The 19,800-nt window shown below is 38.9% G+C and overlaps 1 protein-coding gene across 2 annotated transcripts in view; it reads right to left on the reverse strand.

Annotated features, from left to right (window-relative positions):
* The window catches only part of TRDMT1 (tRNA aspartic acid methyltransferase 1), a 56,581-nt gene extending 37,287 nt beyond the window's left edge, over nt 1-19,294 (reverse strand). The window contains exon 1 of one of the 2 annotated variants that reach the window (XM_027847900.1): nt 18,982-19,294. Coding sequence is in view for 1 of the 2 variants with exons in the window: in XM_027847899.1 (XP_027703700.1) it covers nt 7,432-7,495 (64 nt within the window). In the remaining variant the exon portion in view is untranslated. Of the gene's footprint in view, nt 1-7,431; nt 7,624-18,981 lie in introns of those variants that run through there. The other variant, XM_027847899.1, reaches the window with a different exon arrangement.
* Between the last annotated feature and the right edge of the window lie 506 nt (nt 19,295-19,800).

A 19,800-nucleotide genomic window follows, 5' to 3' on the forward strand; every position in this document is an offset into this window, starting at 1 on the left:
GTCATAGGTGTCACTGAGAGTTGGTGAGATGTGGACTCATGACTGAAATAAGGCAATGGAGTAGTAGAGTAGCACTGTATACCAAGAAAACAGAATCCTCTAAAGAAAAAAATGAAACAAAGGGAGGAAACACACTGAGAAACATTTATTATTAAAGATCAAGGGAAGGAGAAGTCTACGTGGTAAGTGCTACTAACAATCAATATATTACAGACCACATAACCAGATGGAGAAAATAGATGACGAGTCTCTGAAATAGACCACAGAGTTAACACTAAGAAATGAATGATACTGGGGAGACTCAACTATCCAGACACCTGCTGGAGCTATCTTTCTTGCTAAAAGCAGAGCAGCAAATAATTTTCTTTTTAAAGAGATGGAGGAAACAGTGACAAGAACTGCCATTCTGGACCTAACTTCAGCAATATGAATACTGGCTTAATTAGAAACGTCAGAAACCCTGGGAGGAAGTGATCATGCCATCTTAGAACCTGTTGCAGACAAAAGGAGAAAGCTGATTACAATCAGAAGTGCATCCTATATTCAGGGAGAATTTTGGGGTTTTTTTACCCAAAAAGTTGAGAGAAAGGATAGGCAGACTTCCATGATCGATATTTTACAATTGACAAAAGATGGAATGCACTCAAGAACAAAATGGGTAGGGGTGGGGGAGGGAAATGAGAGGAAGAAAGTGAGCTATCCAAAGAGACCAATGTTCCTATCTAGGGAAGTTGCATTGCGTAGTAATAAAAGTTTTGGTCTTAAATTGAGGGGACCTAGGTGAAAATTCTGACCGTCCCTTATCAGATGAGCAAGTTTAGGCTAGTTATTTTACTTCTTTGCAGCTCAGTTTCCTCATGTATAATTTAAATGGACTGTCTTAGATAACTCTAAAATTCTCCTTCAACTGTAAAAATCCAAGAACACCAACTTAGATTTTTAAAAGACATGTACAAAAGATGGAAACAAAGTCAGGTGATGGAGTAGTAATTCAAAAGGACAGCACTAAGACTAAAGCCTAGACCAAGCTGAGACATGATAAATGCTAAGGATAATAAAAAATCAGTGTAGGAGTGCTTTTTTCTTTTTAGAAATTTTTTAAAATTTAGAACTCATGGAATCTGAATACAGGTCAAAGCATACTGTTATTCTACTTTATTTTTCTTTGGGCTTTTTTTCAGTATTTTCTTTTACAACATAACTAATATGGAAATTGTTTTGTATATTAAAAATAGGTTTAAATTGTTCTTATATGTAATTGGGAAAAATAAAATATTAATTTTTTTTAAAGTAGTAAAAAATAAATTTTTAAAAATTCAATTTTTTTTCAGTTCCTAATTCTTTCCCTCCTGACTCCCCCACCCACTAAGAAGACAAGAAAAACAAAACAAGCAGGAAGGGGAGTGGGAGGGGGGATTTTTAGCTATATTACAGTTGTTGTTTGTCCTTTGTTTTTGAAGAGGACCAATGACATCATGGGGTGATGTCTTGATCCCTGCATGAACTGGATTTACATGAAGTAGGATTTCGCAGTCATTAGCCTCACTTTCCCTTCCAGAGTCATCAAAGTCCAGGGGCATAACAAAAGTCAGGGTGACTGGCAATGGCACTGGATGCAATGGATGACCTACCAAGTTCTGGATCTGTTTCCTTTTTTCCGCTATATTCTACATTCAACCTTTCTTTGCCTGCATTTCAAAGTCCATGGAACAGAATTCCTTCTGTTGATCTACCAATACGATCAACCCATACCATTCCTAACTGCACATCCTCTTGCTGACCCCTGGTACACCACCAATGTGACTGCTATGCAATTCTACTTTTCAGAAAAGAAAGAAAATGGAGTCTATCACCTCTAGGCCATTGAGCTTATCACATACCACCAGCATGATTTCAAGAACAGCCAAACTAAGACATTTCCTTTTTTGCCAGGAATACTAGACTGGCAGATGGAGAAGTGCTACAGCCACTGCTTACCTAGATTTCAGGAATGCATGTGATGAAGTCTCTCATGTTGTTCTTATGGTAAAGATGACAAGATGTGGGCTACACAGTAGTAAAATTAGGTGAATTTAGAACCAACTGAATGGCCAAGCATTAAAGGGGCAGTTGTCAAAAATCCAAAGTCAACTTTCAGGCAGGTTTCCGGTGGAATGCCCCTGGAATCTACATGTCCACCCAGCGCTTTTAACAATTATATTAAAGATACACGTGTGACACAAGGCAGGTTGGGGGGTGAAGGGTGAAGGGGGCTACTTAACAAGCTGGATAAGAAAGTCAGGATCAAAAAAGATCTTGACAGGGTAGAAAACTGAGTCAAATAATATAAGATTCCATTTAATAAAGATTAATATAAGGTTTTAAGTTTGGCTACAGAAAACCAACTTCACAAGCATAAAAGGGGGAAAGCATAGCTAAATAGCACTTAATCTGAAAAAAAAATCTGTAGGGAATTAACAGGCAAACTCAGTTGAGAGGTCTGCTACTGGTACAGATTGTACTAGGTGGCTTATTAAGATCATACCTACTTATGTGATTCACTATATTTCAGTATGGCAGCCAAAAAAATCAAATACAACATCTATCTGGCATTAACCCAGGAATGGTGTATGGAATGAGGAAGTGATTGTCCCACTGAAGACCATATCTACATTATTGTATTTAGGTTGGGGCACCCTATTTTGCAAAGACCACTGATAAGCAGAAGTGTCCAAACAGTATGACCAGGATGTTTAGGGCTGTCAAGGTCATAGCATAGGAAAACCAACTGAAGAAAACGCAGGTATTTAATTTGGGGGGAGAAAAGATTAATGGAGGGGAGCGGGGGGAGGGGGAAACCTATATATAAGTATTTGAAGGGTTGTCACAAGGAAGAGACTTATCTGACCAGTTAGAAGTTACAGAAAAGCAGAAAAACTGCCTAACGTTATCCAAAAGTATAGAGAGATGTCTCTGAAAGTATAGAGAGCCATCCAAGACTCAACAACCATTTGTTAGCAATGTTGTGGAAGGGACTCTTGGTTGGGTTAAGGATTAGACTAAATGGCTTTTGAGGTCCACTGTGAACTCTGAGACCAAGATTTGTTGGTCACCATATGACCCATCTGGGCCATATTCTAACACACTCCTCATTTGGTGCATACCTTGAGAGACCCCAGCTCCCAATTTTTTGGCTCATTCATAGCTCAGACCTTTCTGGTCCCTTCCACTAACCCTGGGATCAGTGGTTCCAAAATCAATGATTCTTCCACACATTGAAAATATTCAGCCTAAATAATGCCTCCTACAATGTTCAATACATATAGGTATAAGCTAACGGATGAGTTGTTTTTTTCAAGACTGTATATAAAGTATCAAATTAATTTACGCTAGAAGTGACTCACATATTACTACATTTAAAGAATTTTTGTACTATGGAAACTGACTTTAAAAAATCTGTTTTTTTGTCTGTACGTGATTTTTGTAATTAAAATCACTGATACTGACCTTCAAATAAGCAAAACCTTGTGTGTGGGGGTAGTGGTGGCAGGTGGTTGGAATACAGAATTATTTCTATAAGAAAGAACTTTTCCTTTTTCAAAATGACCAACTTATAATCCTTCAACTTAGAAATTCTCCAAATGTGTGTTTCTCTGAGGCTGGGCATAACCTCTCTTTATGGGAGATGTATTTGTACATATTACAAAAAATTCCACTACAAAGAAAAACTCTGAATGCTTTGTGGAGCTTGGTGTACTAGGATTTGATCATCTAAGCACAGGATTTAGAAGTGGAATGGTATTTAGAGATTATTTAATATTCTTTCATTTTACAAATGAGGAAACCTAGGCCCAGAAAGATGAATGACTTGCCCCTAGTAACACCAGTGGCAACAGAGAAAGGTCATTTGAACCCATGTCTTCTGACTCCAAATCCAATGCTCTTCCCACAATACCAAGTTGTACCATGGATTTACCTTCAGTGTGTCCCACTGGAGAACAAGAAAATCAGGTACTCTCCTACTACAGATTAAAAAAAAAAACACTGAGTGATAAGTTTTATTTTGCAACTTAACTGTAAACCTGCCTTAATAAATTTTGGCAACTAAACAATTCAACCAAAATTTAAGCTAAAAGTTGTTTTTCTTTCCTTACTTCTTTCTAAGACTGAAAGTTGCCAAAGAAGTCACCAAAGGACTTCGAGCACAGTGCCGTGCCTTGCATTGAGCAAGAGCTAATAAATCTTTGTTGAAAGTAGGCCTGAGAATTAAATGAAAATGTTCTCATCAGATAGTTTAAACAATGCTGCTTCAAGGAAAGGAAGAAAATTAATTCAAAAGCTCACCAGAAAAAGACAAAGTAAGTACATACTTCTACTTGAGAAATAAAGTTAATTCTTCTCAGCTGAAAATAAAGGAAAGTGACAAAAGGCCTGAGATAAGAACCTGTGGAGGTGTTACTGGCTGACATTTAATATAATATAATATTTATATAGCATTATAAGATTCACAATGTGTTACCATAGTCCCATGATCTTATTTTACAAGAAGCAAAAGCCATGCTGATGGTCACAAGCTAGTATCAAAGCCAGGACTGAAACCCAGATGAATCAATAAGCATTTATTATGCACCTACTATTCATTAGGTACTAGGCATTACAAAGTGATTCCCCTTAGGGATCATTTCCTCCTGGATTTCCCCTGACTACAAGTCAAGGTTCCCTCCACTGTACACATGCTATTTCTCCCATGGCTCGTACAATTTTCATACTGGTAGAGATGTTGGAAACTACCATATTGGAAATATGGAAATCAAATCTCTTTCTTCTAACAGATGAAAAAAATGGGCCTTTAGAGGTTAAATGACTTGCCAAAAGTTCAAACATTTAAGAGAAGAACCAAGAATTGGGCAACTACACCACATTCCCACTCCAACAAGCAATCAACCAATTAATCAACAAGCATTTATAAATTATCTACAGCGTACCAGCCATTGGGCTGGGCCCTGAGTATACAAAATCAAAAATGAAACAGCGCCTGCTCTCAAAGAACTAACATTTTACATGGGGAAACAATATACACGTAGACAAGCAAATACAACATAAATAAGAGGTAGTTTAATGGGTAGAGCACTAGCAGTTGGAAATCAGGAAGAGTTTCGAGTAGAAGATGGTGCCTGAACTGAATCTTGAAGAAATCATGGAATTCTAAGAGGTACAGGTGAAGTCTGTTTATGGGAGACGGCCAGGGCAAAGATATGAGGAGGGAGATCAGAGTGTCAGATGTGAAAAACAGCAAGACTATAAAATTCAGAAAGGGCGTAATGTATAAAGGTATGCTAAGGTCAGGTCATGAAGGTCTTTAAAAGCCAGAGAAATCCTTATTCCCAGAGGTAATAGGGAACCACCAGCATTGGTGGAGTAGGGGAGGGACGTGGTTAGACTAAAACAAAGCTAAATTACGACGGTTTGTAATCAAGAAGGAAAAAAATGAGAATTTTTTACGTGTTTCCTCATAAATAAAATTCAGAGGTTGTACAAGATAGCCATTAAATTCAGTTCAAGTTCCCTCTCTGTAATCCAGTGACCTAAGCTAGTATCAAAACTAAACATTTTAGAAACCAAAGTGAAAGGTAGAGAATACTGTGCTCTTTTATCCTTATATCTGTATAGTGACTGGCACATAGAAGAGGTTAAAAAATGCTTTTTGAATGACAGCTGGAAAATCAACATGCTTACTTTACTAAATCTCAATAATAACTTAAAATCTTAGCCTGGCACAACTGACAATGTGAAAGACAAGTACAAGTCTTCTGAGCAGTTTTGTGCTTGTGTTAGCTTCATGGTCAGCTCAATTTTAATTAACTAACTTGAAGACAAAATGTGTGGGATAGAAGGGTTGGACTGGAGTTAGGAAAACCCAGGTTCAAATCCTAACTCTGACACATGCCCACTGTATGACCGTGGGCTAACCACCACACCTCTCAGTGACCAGACTACCTAGGACTATAAATTGCAGACACGGCATCTGCATCTGTGAAAAGAATTTCCAAAGAGATGAAATCACAGGGGTGGATCATCTTTCCCCCTCAATCCACAGGACCTCAGAATCCCCATGGAAGAAACCTCAGAAGGATATCTGATCTAGTTCAATTCCCTCAATTTTCAGTTGAGAGATTTGAGGTCCAGGAAGCTGACTCACCCTAGGTCACAAAAGTAATTAGCTTCAGAGGTGAAATGTAAACCCAAATCTGCGTCCAGAGCCAGTGATTTTTCCACTGTACCAACATTTCGGCCAGTGAGGGTTCTAAAGTCTCTAGGTTCTAAATTGGTTCTGCTGGAGTTGTAAAGACCTCCAAACACTTCAGAAGACTGATGATGAACTATACTACCCATCTCCTGAAAAGAGATGGATTCAATATGCAGAATGAGACATACATTTTTTAGACATGGACAAAGTAGTTATTAGTTTTGCTTGACTATGCCTATTTGTTACAACTTGGTCCTTTCCACCTTTTCAGGCTTCTTATAATTTTCTCTTCCATCCAGCGGCCTCCTGGCTGTTCCTTGAACAAGACACTACTTTCCATCTCCTCTTATTTTCACGGGTTGGCCCCTCTTTGCTGGAATTCACTCTTCTCATCTCACTTTTTGGCATTTCTGGCTTCCTTGAAGTCCCAACTAAAATCTCACCTTTTACAGGAAGCCTCCCCCAGATCCCCGCCATTCCAGTCCTTCCTTCCCCCTACTGATTATCTCCAATTTGTCCTACATATAGCTTGTCTGTATGTTCCTGTTGTCTCCCCTATTAGACTGCACTGTCCTCTTTGCCCTCTTTGTATCCCCAGAGCTCAGAACAAGCTGGGTACGTCACAGGTGCTTAATAAATGCTTGCTGACTCGACTTTAGGGAAGTACTTGGAATGGAAAGGAAATAAACACTAGTTAACTGAAAAATGAAAAAAGTTTCTTTGAAAAAAGAAAATCTCAAACGAAACGTGATTTTTTTTTTTAAAGATGGAGGTGGGAGAAGAGAGGAGTAAACTTTATCATCCTCAACAGAAAAGGCCCCAAGAGCTCACCCTGCAGGGGTGGGAATGCTGGGCAGTTTGGAGGTCATTTGGGGGCCGGGTTCCTAGCTCCCACATTCAGATGGCAGAGCTGGCATCGCCTCCCAACTAGAGCGCAAGGGGCGGGGCCTAAAGGGGGCGGACTCCGGCTGGGGGCGGGGCTGACGCGAGGAGCGGAGTTAGCCCCTCAGGGGCGGGGGCAGGCCCAGAGGGTGGGGCTAACGCGCTTCCCAGAGAGGCCAGGCACAGGGAACTCCGGCCTCGGAAGCGCCGGGGCGGGGGAGGCAAATTCCGTTGCCAGGGAGACACAGCGCACGCGCAGCTTCTCCGAGCGACCCGCCCACGGAATCCTGAGGGAGTAGGGAGCCGGAGAGAGCGGCTCGTACCTTTCAGTGCCTGGTGCATGCCCCCAATGCCGCTGTACAGCTCCAGCACCCGCAGCGGCTCCATCGCTCCGCCTTTAAGTCTCTTCAGACCGTGTCCCTCAGTGTCTCCTCCCCGCAACCTGACTGGCCGCACCCGCCGCGTCTCGGTTCCGCGGGAATTCAGTTCCGTGCCCCGCCCCCACTCTCCGTACTGCACGTGTAGGCCTCCGCCTGGGGCGGAGCAGGGCTGGGGAAGGGGCGCAAGGGACTGTGGGAAGGGAGGTGCCTCAGGTGCTGGGAAGGGGGCGGGGCTAGTGACCCTGGAGGAGCCAATCACTGCGCCCACTTCCATTCAGTCAACTAGCAAGCATTTATTAAGTGCTCACTGTATGCTTGCCATGCCACTAAACTCAAGGCACACAAAGAAGAGCAGAAGTACAACCCCTGCCCTTAAGGAGCTTCCATTCGAACAGGGAAAAACCACGCAGTCTACATACATATACAATATAGTAAATATACAATATAGTGTAAATAGGATTTTGCCACCTGGGGTGCTTCCAGGTGTGAGACAATCCTCCCTAAACCTCTTGCCATAAATCCTAGAATAGCTAACATTCATATAGAGCCCTAAGTTTGCAAATAACTTTACAAACATCTTATTTTACCCTCCCAACAGCCCTGGGAGTTGAGTGATATCATTTGACGGATGGGGACAATAACCTCCCAGAGCGTCAGTTTCTCCATCTGTAAAACCAGGAGGCTGGACGTAAGGGCTGCCGCAGGTCCCTTCCTATGTGTGTCACTGGAAAGTAAGACTCAGCATTGGAGAGCTTGAGACTCTGAGGGAAATGAATTAGAGCTGAAGGCTGCTGTAAGTTAGCGTCCAGTGGGTGGTCAATGCCAGGGTCTCTTTTAGTCATAATGTACTAAAGAGATTTTTAAATGTTAAGATAGTGTACCTCCATAAAGTCCTCCTGCTATGGAGGTGAACCTGGTTCTCATCAACCAAGCTGCTAAGGCTTGGAGTGAAATCTAGAGAGGGAACATATGTCTATCACGTGTCCACCAGCTTCATTTGGAGGAAGTCAAAAGAAGGCAAACTGCCATGTGATGATTTTTGGGGGGACACCGCAGTGAGACCAACTACTGTAAGTACGACATGGACCCATCCTTACAGACTTAGATTGCTGGAACTTTTCAACTAATATATTATGGTTTCCAAATTGCTCTAATCAGCCAGCCCCCAAAATGGTTCAAGGGACAAAAATATTGCTGAAGCCACTAAAATCAATATGGTTTCATTCATACAGCTGTTCTCCTTCACTGCACCCCCTTATGACTTAATAATGTTACTCTACTGCTTTACTTAATAAGATTTTTTAAATTCAAATCAACAAATATTAAGCAATTCAGTTAATCAATAAAAATGTATTGGAAAGGGACCAAGTTGTAACAAATGGGCATAGTCAAGCAAAACAAATTCCTCCATTATGTCTCATTCTGCATCTTGAATCCAGCCCTTTTCTGTCAGGAGATGGGTTCATCATCAGTCTTCTGAAATGTTTTGAGGTCTTTACAACTCTGGCAGAACCAGTTTAGAACCCAGAGACATTAGAACCCACAATGGCAGAAATATTGATTTATTAATCAATAAAAATGTATATGCCAGGCACTGTACTAAGTGTTGGGGATACAAAGAGGCAAAAGTCAGTCCTTGGCCTCAAGGAACTTAAAATCTAATGGGGGAGACAACATTCGAATATATACAAAGCAAGCAACAAACATGATAAGTACAATATAATTAATAGAGGGAAGTCAATGGAATTAAGAGGGGTTGGAGAGAGCTTCCTGTAGAAGGTGGGGTTTTAGTTGGAACTTAGAGGAAGCCAGGGAGATCAGTAATTGGAGTGGAGGAGGGAGAGCATTCCAGGCATGGGGGATAGCCAGAGAGAATGCCTTGAGTCAAGAGATTGCGCTTTGTTTGTGGAGCAGCCGGGAGGCCAGTGTCACTGGATCAAATAATATGAGTACAAAGCATAAGGTGTAAGAAGACTAGAAGGGTTTTTAAAAACTTTTCCCTTTGGTGAGTCTCACTTCCCCGTGGGCCTCCAAAGAAACATGCCTAACAATAAAGGCCCAAATTTGCTCTTCCACATTGTGGCTCTTAAGTTTTAGCTGCAGGAGCTCTTTGCCAAGGCTCAGGAGCTCCTCAATGCTACTACTTTACCACTGTTGCACTCCATCTTCTACTTACTGCCACCACTCCTGCTGCCAGTAATGCTTCCTTAGGGAAACGTCACTGCTTTAGAACATGACTGCCAGGGTGCCTGGGACAACATACCTAGTTAACACATTTCTAGCCCTAGTGATAATCTTTCAAACCTATTTTATTTATATCTATAAAAGGGCCACTCAGGAAGCCTCTGATTGGAAGGTCCCCAACCATTACTCCTACCTGTTGAATAAATGTCTTTTGCTTTGCATTAATCTGCTGTCTAGTTGGCTGGTAAAACCAAACACTTTGTTGGGGACCTGTGAACTACAGTTTTGAATTGAGGTTGAACCTGGAGACTACATCAAGCCTGAGCTAGCTTTCTGGGGATCTGCTCTCTTAATGACAATTACCTGAAGTACAGACATAAAGCATTCACCAACTTCTCCGGGCTTTGTCATGTAGTGAGCAATAGAAGACATGTAAGAGGATTACTTTTGTGGTTGAGTTAATGAAGAAGCAACCTTGGAGGATTCCAGGTAGAGAGACAGAAACAAACATTTTTTTTTTAAAGGCAATTGGGGTTAAGTGACTTGCCCAGGGTCACACAGCTAGTAAGTGTCAAGTGTTTGGTCTGAGGCCGGATTTGAACTCAGGTCCTCTTGACTTCAGGGCCAGTGCTCTATCTACTTCACCACCTAGCTGCCCCCAACAAACATTTTTTAAGGACTCTATTCCTAGTTGTTAGTACCACCTTAAAAAAAATACTGTTCATAAAAAGTCTACTCCACTTCACAAATGTTGAAGCAGACAGGAAACCACATTGCCCAAGCAACAACCTCCAAAGTTATTCCAAGTATTCAAAGCAATGTGTGGTCAATGTATTTCTAGAGCAACTTTTACAATCTGAGGGAGGAGAGAGTTACTTTTTCGTCCTTCTCTTCCTCTCTCTGTATCTGTCTCTCTCTTTTTCTTTGTCTTTGTGCCTGTTTCTCTCTTTTATGTCTTTGTCTCTTGTGGGTCTCTCTAAACACCAGAAACATCTAGGTCTGGTCATTTATCTCTAGAACTTATCCCAAACAATTTTTTTTTCTTCACTTAAAAATTTAGCCATATTCTTGCTCTTTTTTCTCAAAGCCACACTCAAATTAAGCCTCAGAAACTTCCTGTGAGCTCTTGTAATAAGTTATTATGTCATTATGGAGACAGCTGTGGATGGTACAGACCCTCAAATTATATTTATTTATCATATTTTTAATCTCCTGCTTAAGCTTTAGACAAACTTTCATAAATGTTGGTTTAATCTCTCTTCACTCAACAGTAGAAATTATATACAGATGTATGAGAGGGAAGAGGAAAATGGGTATTACAGTAATACTATTTTCTTTTTCTGAAGGATCAAAAACCTACATAAAAGACAGCTAAATTCCCAAGCAGAAAGTTTCCACTATTATTTTACAACTTCTCTTTCCCTTCCACCCCCCCCAATCTGAAGCTAGTATTTCAATCGACAGATCAGTCAAAAAGCATTTATTAGGCATCTCTTATATGCTAGGTCCTAGAGATAGGAAAACAAAGATGAGATCGTCCCTACCTTCAGGGAGCTTATATTCTACTAGAAGGACACAACCTGGTCACTGATGAGTAAATACAAGATATAGTACATACAAAACAAATATACAATGACTGAGTTGGGGGGAGGGGGGGGAGAAGGAGTGCAACACTAACTGCAGAGGAATCAGAAAAGATTTCCTGTAGGAAATTGTCCTACAGCTAAGCCTTGAAGTCAGTTAGTGAGTGGTTTCTAAAAGATGAAGGTGAAGAAAGAGCATTTGAGCCTTGGGGCAGGAGGCATGCTACGGGGAGGTAGAATGTTGCTTATGGGAACAGTGAATAGATCTATTTAGCTGAAGCATGGGGTGCAATCATGTGTTCTCAACCTGGAAAGAGAGTTGAGAACCAGTAACTTTAGTAGGAACATCATAGTATTGATTGATAGTTTAATTTGAAATAATGAAGCACTTCAACTGAGACCAAATTGACAAAAATAGTTAAAGGTTGCTGGTGGCACAGAAATGAGAATAGCTAATATGTATAGAGATCTGTAAGGCTTACAAAATGCTTTATGTTGCTCTTCAGTTATTTTTTTCGGTTGTGAATGACTCTTCATGATGCCATTTGGGGTTTTCTTGGCAAAGATGTTGGAATAGTTTGCCATTTCCTTCTTCAGATCATTTTACAGATGAGGAAACTGAGGCAAACAGGGTTAAGTGACTCGCTTAGGGTCACACAACTAGTAAGTGTCTGAGACCAGATCTGAATTCAAGATAAGTCTTCTTGACTCCAGGCCTGGCCCTCTATCTACTGGGCCACCTCACCGCTTTGTAGACATCATTTAATTTGATTCTCAGAACAGTCTAGTGAGTTAAGTACTACTTTCCTACTTCACAGATGAGAAAACTAAGACTCAGCAAGATTTACGCAGAAATTTATTAAAGTAAAGCTAGGAAGTGTTAGAGGGGGGGTGGATGGGAGGATGGATGAAGTCAGGTCTTGACTGTAAGTACACTTTTGGTAATCATTTCAAATGTAAACTTTGGACCTTATTGAGAATTTGAGACATTGGTTTTGAGATAGACCAATTTATATTATTACTATAGACCAAAATAGACTATTCCTTCTGGGGAGTGAGAGAATTAATGATAGACCTACCATACATACTAGGGCAAAGTGTACCTTAATCATGTAAACACTGCTGGCTGCTCCTCAAAGCACTGTCCTGGATACACCTCCTTCTGCCTTTTCCCTTGCTCTAGAGAGGCAGTTGTTTAGTGATTTTGAGGCAAGGAAGATTTTCACCACCACCAACACCAACACCAACACCAAGAACAACTTAGAGGGGTCTTTATGGTCTTTCCTTTCAGAAAAAAATGGCCAGAATAGAAAATTGTTTGTTTTTCCCTGAGATATGAAGGTTTAATGGAAGTCTCTGCTGGTTTTATTTATTTTTTTTGACTAACAAAAATATATTTTCTCTCTATCCCATGTCTCTCCTCTTAAAGAAAACAAAAATAATACCCTTGTGATGATTATGTATAGTCAAGCAACACAAATTCCCAAATTGGCCACATCCAAAAATATGTCTTATTGTGCAGCCTAAGTCTATCATTTCTATCATCATGAGTACCCTGGAATCCTGGCTGGTCATTGAATTGATCAGAATCCTTAAGTCTTTCAAAGATTTTTTTTGTCTTTACATCATTGATGTTAAATTATTCTCCCAGTTCTGTGCACTTCACTGTGCCCCAAGATCACTAAACAGTGTGTCCCCTTTGACCCAATGATTCACTAGGCCTATTCCCCAAAGAGATTGAAAAAAAGAGGAAAAGGACCCAAATGCACAAAAATATTTATAGCAGATCTTTTGTGGTGGCAAAGAACTGGAAACACAAAGGGTGTGCGCATCAATTGGGGAATGGCTAAACAAATTGTGGCATTTGAATGTAATAGAATACTATTTATTGTGCTGCAAGAAATTATGAAGGAGGTCATTTCAGAGAAGCTCAGGAAGACTTCTATGAACCCCACTGGGTTTTGTGACCATTAGGAGGGAGAGGAAAGCCAAGCCAGGAGCATGGAGAGAACTGCAATTGGGAGCAACAAGGCAAGTGGGGAGCTGTCAGAGACCATGAGCAGCTAGATAAGCCTTTACAAACACTGGAAGGAGTCACTGGACAGCAACCTCTCTGCACTGACATTTCCAAAGAAGGTAGCTTGTCCTCTCCAAGCCCAGAGTCTATTGTGGAGCTCATTTCCCAAACTACTCTCAGATAAGTAGAAGGTTAGTGTACTCATTTAAGAATGTGTGCTAATAGCACTGGTATTACTTTACTAATTGTCTATGTCTCAATTAAATGTTTTAAATGTCCCAGTGCTATTACTTGCCCAATTTTGTTAGCATGGTGACCAATTACCTATTCAGGCTATGCCTGAATTACCACCAAAAATTCCTTGTTTTTGAACTGCCTAGAGGCAAATAAGCCAAGTAGATTACCAAGAAGAGTCCCCCATAATTTCAATCCTAGTGTGTGAGGTTTCAGAGGTGATGAGAGCAACAAAGTAGTTAACGTGGGGAGAGGGAGGAATAAAACTTTCTTACCATTAGAAATCATTTAATCACTAGACAAGGAGCAGCAAGTATCAGCAGCATGCCCTAAACTAAACTAGATGGATAGTATGGGGTAGGAAAAAGAAGTAGAAGATATGGTCCCAACATTTGAGGAGGTTGGAATCAATTTAGGGAGGTAAAACACACCTTTAGGACAATACAAGACAATATTCAATCATTCCTTATATTTCTCTGATAGTATGTTAATAAAGGAAAGTACTATGACTCTTGAAATTGTCTCTATTTTCTTTATGTCTTTTAAAGAAAACTCTGGAATGCGTTTAGTTTCTATGAATGCCTCTAATTCACTCCAGATGGTTTGGTGTTTTCTAGATTAACATGGAGAAAGTTTTTACAAGTTTAATGAGAATAAGATACAAAAAGTAAATTTTCATTGAACTGTACCTTCTTTTCTCTAAGATTACACTCGACCTTTTTGCCTGTTCCATAAACTATACTGAAGTGAACGTTGTCCTGAGCCATGTTTTTCTAAAGAGAAGTGTGGCATAATGGAACACACGCTGGATCTAGAATTAGAGGATCTAGGTTTGAATCTCTCACATGCTTCTGTTCCTGTTTATAAGCATGCCTGCAAAACTCATTTAACCTATTAGGCCTCATCTTTAAAAATGAAGGAGTTGGAATAGATGATCTCTAAACTCTCAGTCTTGTGCTCATTTCTACCAACCATGTTCTCCATGATTAATGTTAACTTTGGGAATTCATGAACTTGAGATACAATAGTATAATTTGTCCTTAATTGTTACTTGATTATTCAAGGAATTTAGAAGATTGAAAATATAATTGGAAAAAGAGAGACTATAAAAATGCAAGAAACAAGAAGTCTTATAGCCAAATGACTGTAATCTTTCATTAGAAATGATGGTTGTCTTACTTGTAATATGTCAACGGCAGAAAAGAAATAGTAATAGGCAAGATTTCAACAGAAAAAGAACAGATGGAAAATTATGTATCATATAACATTCTCAGAGAATATCAATCAAAATGTTTTCTGTAGTAAACTGTTTTTATGATTTCTTCTGTAGAAATCATATTATCCTAGAAAAGGAATAAATGTAAAATAAACATTAGAACTCAAAGGAAATGTAAAATTCAAGTTTTCTGTTGAAACAGGCCACACTACTTCCCTTTATGTGTTGGCAAATTGTATGACTCCTTGTCACAAATTTTTTTATTTACATTTTACTTAATGGAGTTTTCTCTAAAATAAGTGTATTCTCATCAAATGATTCTTATACAAAGCAATTTTGAGTTACAATCAAAATAGCCTTTCTCTGTCTTTTTAATGAGTTCTTATAGAATTAAAGCTGGAAGGGATTTTTGAAAATCATATAATTCATTCTTCTTCCTTTTCTAGAAGGAGAAACTGAGTCCTCAAGAGCTTAAGTGATTTGTCCAAGGTCACACATCTGATCAGATGTGAACTGGTACTAGAATAGATCTGATAGAACTGGTATTAGAATAGAACCTAGGTCTCTTGTCAACTATTCTGGTGCCCCTCTTCTTTAGACCATGCTGTCTTCTCATTACAAATCATTCTCAAACAAACATGATAGCCAGGCTTAGTAGACATAGCTATCATGACCACAGACATTCCACAGTTGGGAGAATGATCTTGTTGCCTTTTCCTTCCTTTCACCATTTTATCAGCTTCATCAACAACAGGAGGCCACTTCTTTAGCAAAAGTGGATATAGTTAGTCATCATTTGGATCAAAGGCAACTTTGCCCACAGATCTGCAAACTAGGTGATTGATGATACCTCAGAGTTAGAGTTAGAGTTAGATATCTCCTTAAAGGTCAGCTAGCCATGAGCCTGAATTTCCAAATGCCTTCTAAGATCCTCTAATATAAGACTATGACTGGACAAAATTGATGTAGTTTTCCAGATTTACACCTGGAAAATAACCAAAATTAGAGAAGAATCAGCCTCAATGAGCAATGATTAACATTTTCATTAGAATTTTTGCCATCATGAGCAAGTGATGATCTATATTTCTCTTGTCCAAGTGTAGCTAAGGAAGGAAAAATCATATCCAGACTGGTCACAGGTTAATGAATATTTTTGACCACAATGCCTTTCATCTGTATCAGTGCAAGGGTCCCTAAACCAGGAAAAGAAATTATAGATCCTTGATATTTTGAAGTATTTTGTCTAAATGCTATTTAAACAGTTATATTGCCTAGCCTAAATTAACCACTGAGGAATATAACCTATTGACAAAAATCATCAACCTCATAACAGAATAAAGAACTAATTTCTTTACTTCATTTTCAAACTTTTTTTTTAATCGAAGATTATAAGTAGGCAGAAACTAAAAAGAGTCTTCATAAGTTCCCGTACTTTTCCCCATTCTGTCTAGTGAATTTTGGGGAGGTGGATATGGGAGAAAAGGAAACAGAGACTGATAAAAGGAAATCTGGTATCTTAAATTTCTGATAATTCCTTTGCCCTCACTTCCCTAGTGAGTCATATGAACATCCAAAGTTGTTACCTAGGCAACCAAAGTATATAGAGTTGGCCACAAACATACCAGAAAAAGGAAATCACCAAAATAACCAATATCACTTCCCCTTTTGGCAAACTTTAAAAGCACAAAGGGAAAAATAATAATGGGGAATTCATCATTTTATTCTTGCTAATTAGAAAAGGCTCAATAACTGCACTACTATGGGCTATTTATATTGAATCCAAAGTTAATAAAAGTAACAAAAACTTCAAGGCTCTGTATTTGTTCTGGTATGTCTTCTTACTTCTACCTATATATTTATTTAGAAAAAAAGCTCTAAAGTGAGGTATCATGTGCTTGTGATACTTCTAAATTTGTATATTTTTAAACATAAATTAAATAAAGGAAAAATACCTATTTATCCCACAAAGTAAAAAAAAAAATTAGTCTGGATCTCTGATTTCTTTGGAACTCCCAGTAGGGAAATGGCTTCCACCAATGCAGATCTACGATGTAAGAGAGAGTCTTAGAGAATTGCCTAGGCACCAAAGGGCAAAGTGACTTGGCCATGGGTTTACAGCTGTCCTTTGTCAAAGACAAGATTTGAATATAGATCTCCTTTACTGAAAAACTAGCCCATTATCTATATGCCATGCTCTCCAAAGGAAGATGAATGTTAGTAAAGGATATTTAAATTTACATTAAAAAACAGAAACATTTGACTAGAAGAAGAAATAGCCATACTTGATCTGTTTCTCTCTTCATATTCACCTTGTTTTTGTTGTTCAGTCCTGACCATATGGGGTTTGCTTGGCAGACACAGGAGTGGTTTGCCATTTCCTTCTCCAGTAGATTAAGGCCAACAAAGGTTAAATGACTTGCCCAGGGTCACCCAGATAGTAATGAGTATCTGAGGCCATATATGAACTCAGGTATTCTGAATCGAGGCCCAGCACACCATCCACTGAACCACCTTGCTGCCTCCTAGGCACACACCTAGGATCTCCCAATTCCTACTCATACTTGGAACATATTCTTATGTACTCACCCCATATGTTCTAGAACTAACAATGAATGGTTTCTGGATTTGGTTTCCATTTAAGGTCACTGTAACTGAATTAAAGCAAAAGCCCGTAGAAAACCATTGAATGTAGACCATGATGGAATTCAATTGCATCCAGAAATAGAGGAATAGAAGGAGGAGTCAACCTCAGGAATTACTGAATAACTTCAGACAGAAAATAAACTATATTTGAATAACGGAATGATGCCAGTACATCATAATTATATTTATATAAAGTTCCAAGCACTTTAAAGATTTTTTAAAATTCTTAAACTTAGTGGGAAGAGATATTAATAACTTCTACCATCCTTTTAACATCTCTCTGCTCTCCATTCCCCAAAGGAGAAACTTTTGATTTGCCCAAGGTAACATAGCAAATAAAATCTTATCAGGGAAGTTTCATGATTTTGTAATGCAATTTATGATCTTAATCTGGCAAAAAGAACTAACCAAGGCCATGATGAAAGAATCATAGAGTGACATTTAACTTGCAGACCTTAAAATGTGCTGCTAGTGCTCTTTTCATTTCACTTGCTTGTCAATATCTAGCATGAGGTGGTGAAAGGGGTTACTGAGAGCTGGGTTCTTACCAGTCCTAAATCTGCCCTCTAACTAACTAAGGTAAGTTAGGAGGCAGATTCTTCTTTGACTCTGATTTTTTTATCTGCAAAATTATGGAGTTGAACTAGATCAAGGTTTTTTAACCTAAGGCGCTTTGACAACCAAAGGCATGTGAATGGATTTCTGGGAGTAACTTTATTTCAATATAAGTGGTTTCTTTTATAATTCTATGAATATTATTCTATGTACCTAAAGCATTATTTTCAGAAGGGAACCCACAAGGTTACACCAGACTACCCACAGGGACCATAACACTAAAAAAGTTAAGAACCCCTGGCCTGGGTGATTCCTGAATTCCCTCCCACCTTTGTAATTTTATAAATCATTATCTGACCAACTAAACAGCTTTATACCCCAGATCATAGAAGTAAAGTATTAAAATACAGCACTCTAAAAAACCCCAGTCTGTTTAGAATGGTAAACAAAAAGGAGGAGTTGAAAGTGATCCTTTGGATATTTTAAAAAACTATTTCATGCTTAAGAGTTAAAAATCACTGTGGTTTGGAAAAAATGTTTGTATCTTCATGTCATATCTTTTTAGCTATATATACATATACATACACATACACGTGTGTGTGTGTGTGTGTGTGTGTGTGTGTATACACACATAATCCTTTCCAGTAAACCTCAGAAGAGTATAGGATCAAAAAATAGCATAAGCATTGTGTTCCCACAGTGCACTCTGTAGTTTGAGAATTAAAAACTAGAGATTGGAATTTGATCATGGCATTTTCCAGATAGAGATAAGTCCTATATTGTGGTATATTTGAAGATTACAGATGAAAACTAGTTAAGAAATAAATACATGCTTTAAGTGGCCAAAACTCCTGAAAGGCACACCTGGTAGCATCCCAACAATCACAATGGATATAACAATGGACAAAAACAAAGTAACGATTTAGATTTTCCAGTAAAAGGTGAGGGAGGGGACTAAGGTCAACACATGTTAGAATGACAAGTTTGAGTTCAAGCAGTTAATAAGTAAAAAAAGGTGATAATTCCATGCACCAGATGAAATAACTCTATGTATTACTTACCTGCCTTTAGGTTCCCATGACCCCAAAGACCAATTTGAAGATGTGATCCCCATCAGAGGAGGTATTCCAAATGAGAAGCCAAAGAGCAGGTAGCAACAGTGATTTGGCCATCCCAAGTCCTTCAAGCAGAAAGAATCTCTGTGTCCCTAAATCACAGCATAATGTGAGATCTTCTGAGCCTATGAGGCAATGCTGTACAGTGGAAAGCAGCTTGGATTTAGTCAGAAGATCACTTACTAAGTCTTAGTTTACCAAATATTAGCTTACTTAGCTCTTAGTTATTTACTAACTCTGTGAATTTGGGCAAATTACTTAATGTCTCTGGTCCTCAGTTTACTTATCTGTAAAAAATCCAAAGGGAAAATCTAGTTTTCTGATTTTAGTAAAGTAGGAGAAAGGCAGTTTGGCATATACTGGAAAAAAAGCCTGCTGATGAGTCAGGAGGGCCTGAGGTCAGGTCACTTAACCTCTCACTTCCCCCAAGCAACTCTTTAAGACTTCAGATTCAAAAACTGTGTCTATCTGCCTGAGTAGAGGGAGTTTCCTTAAGGAAGTTTCTACCTCATTGAAAAAACAAAAAAAGAGAAAGAAATCTTCCTATTTCATAATGAAATTGAAACAGCCTTATAAAGGGCAGAAAACTTCAAACTCTTAATGCAATGAGTATATATTTTGTTGGTGACTAGGTGGAGCAGTGGACATATGTGTGCTGGAGTTGGAATCAGTAAGAACTGAATTCAAATCCTAAATCAGATGCTTAATTAGATAGGTGACTCTATACAAGTCACTTAACCTCTATCAAAATCAACATGTATAAAA

This window comes from Vombatus ursinus, unplaced genomic scaffold (genome assembly GCF_900497805.2).
Source record: "Vombatus ursinus unplaced genomic scaffold, bare-nosed wombat genome assembly UNPS02005459.1, whole genome shotgun sequence".
Taxonomy (NCBI): Eukaryota; Metazoa; Chordata; class Mammalia; order Diprotodontia; family Vombatidae; genus Vombatus; species Vombatus ursinus.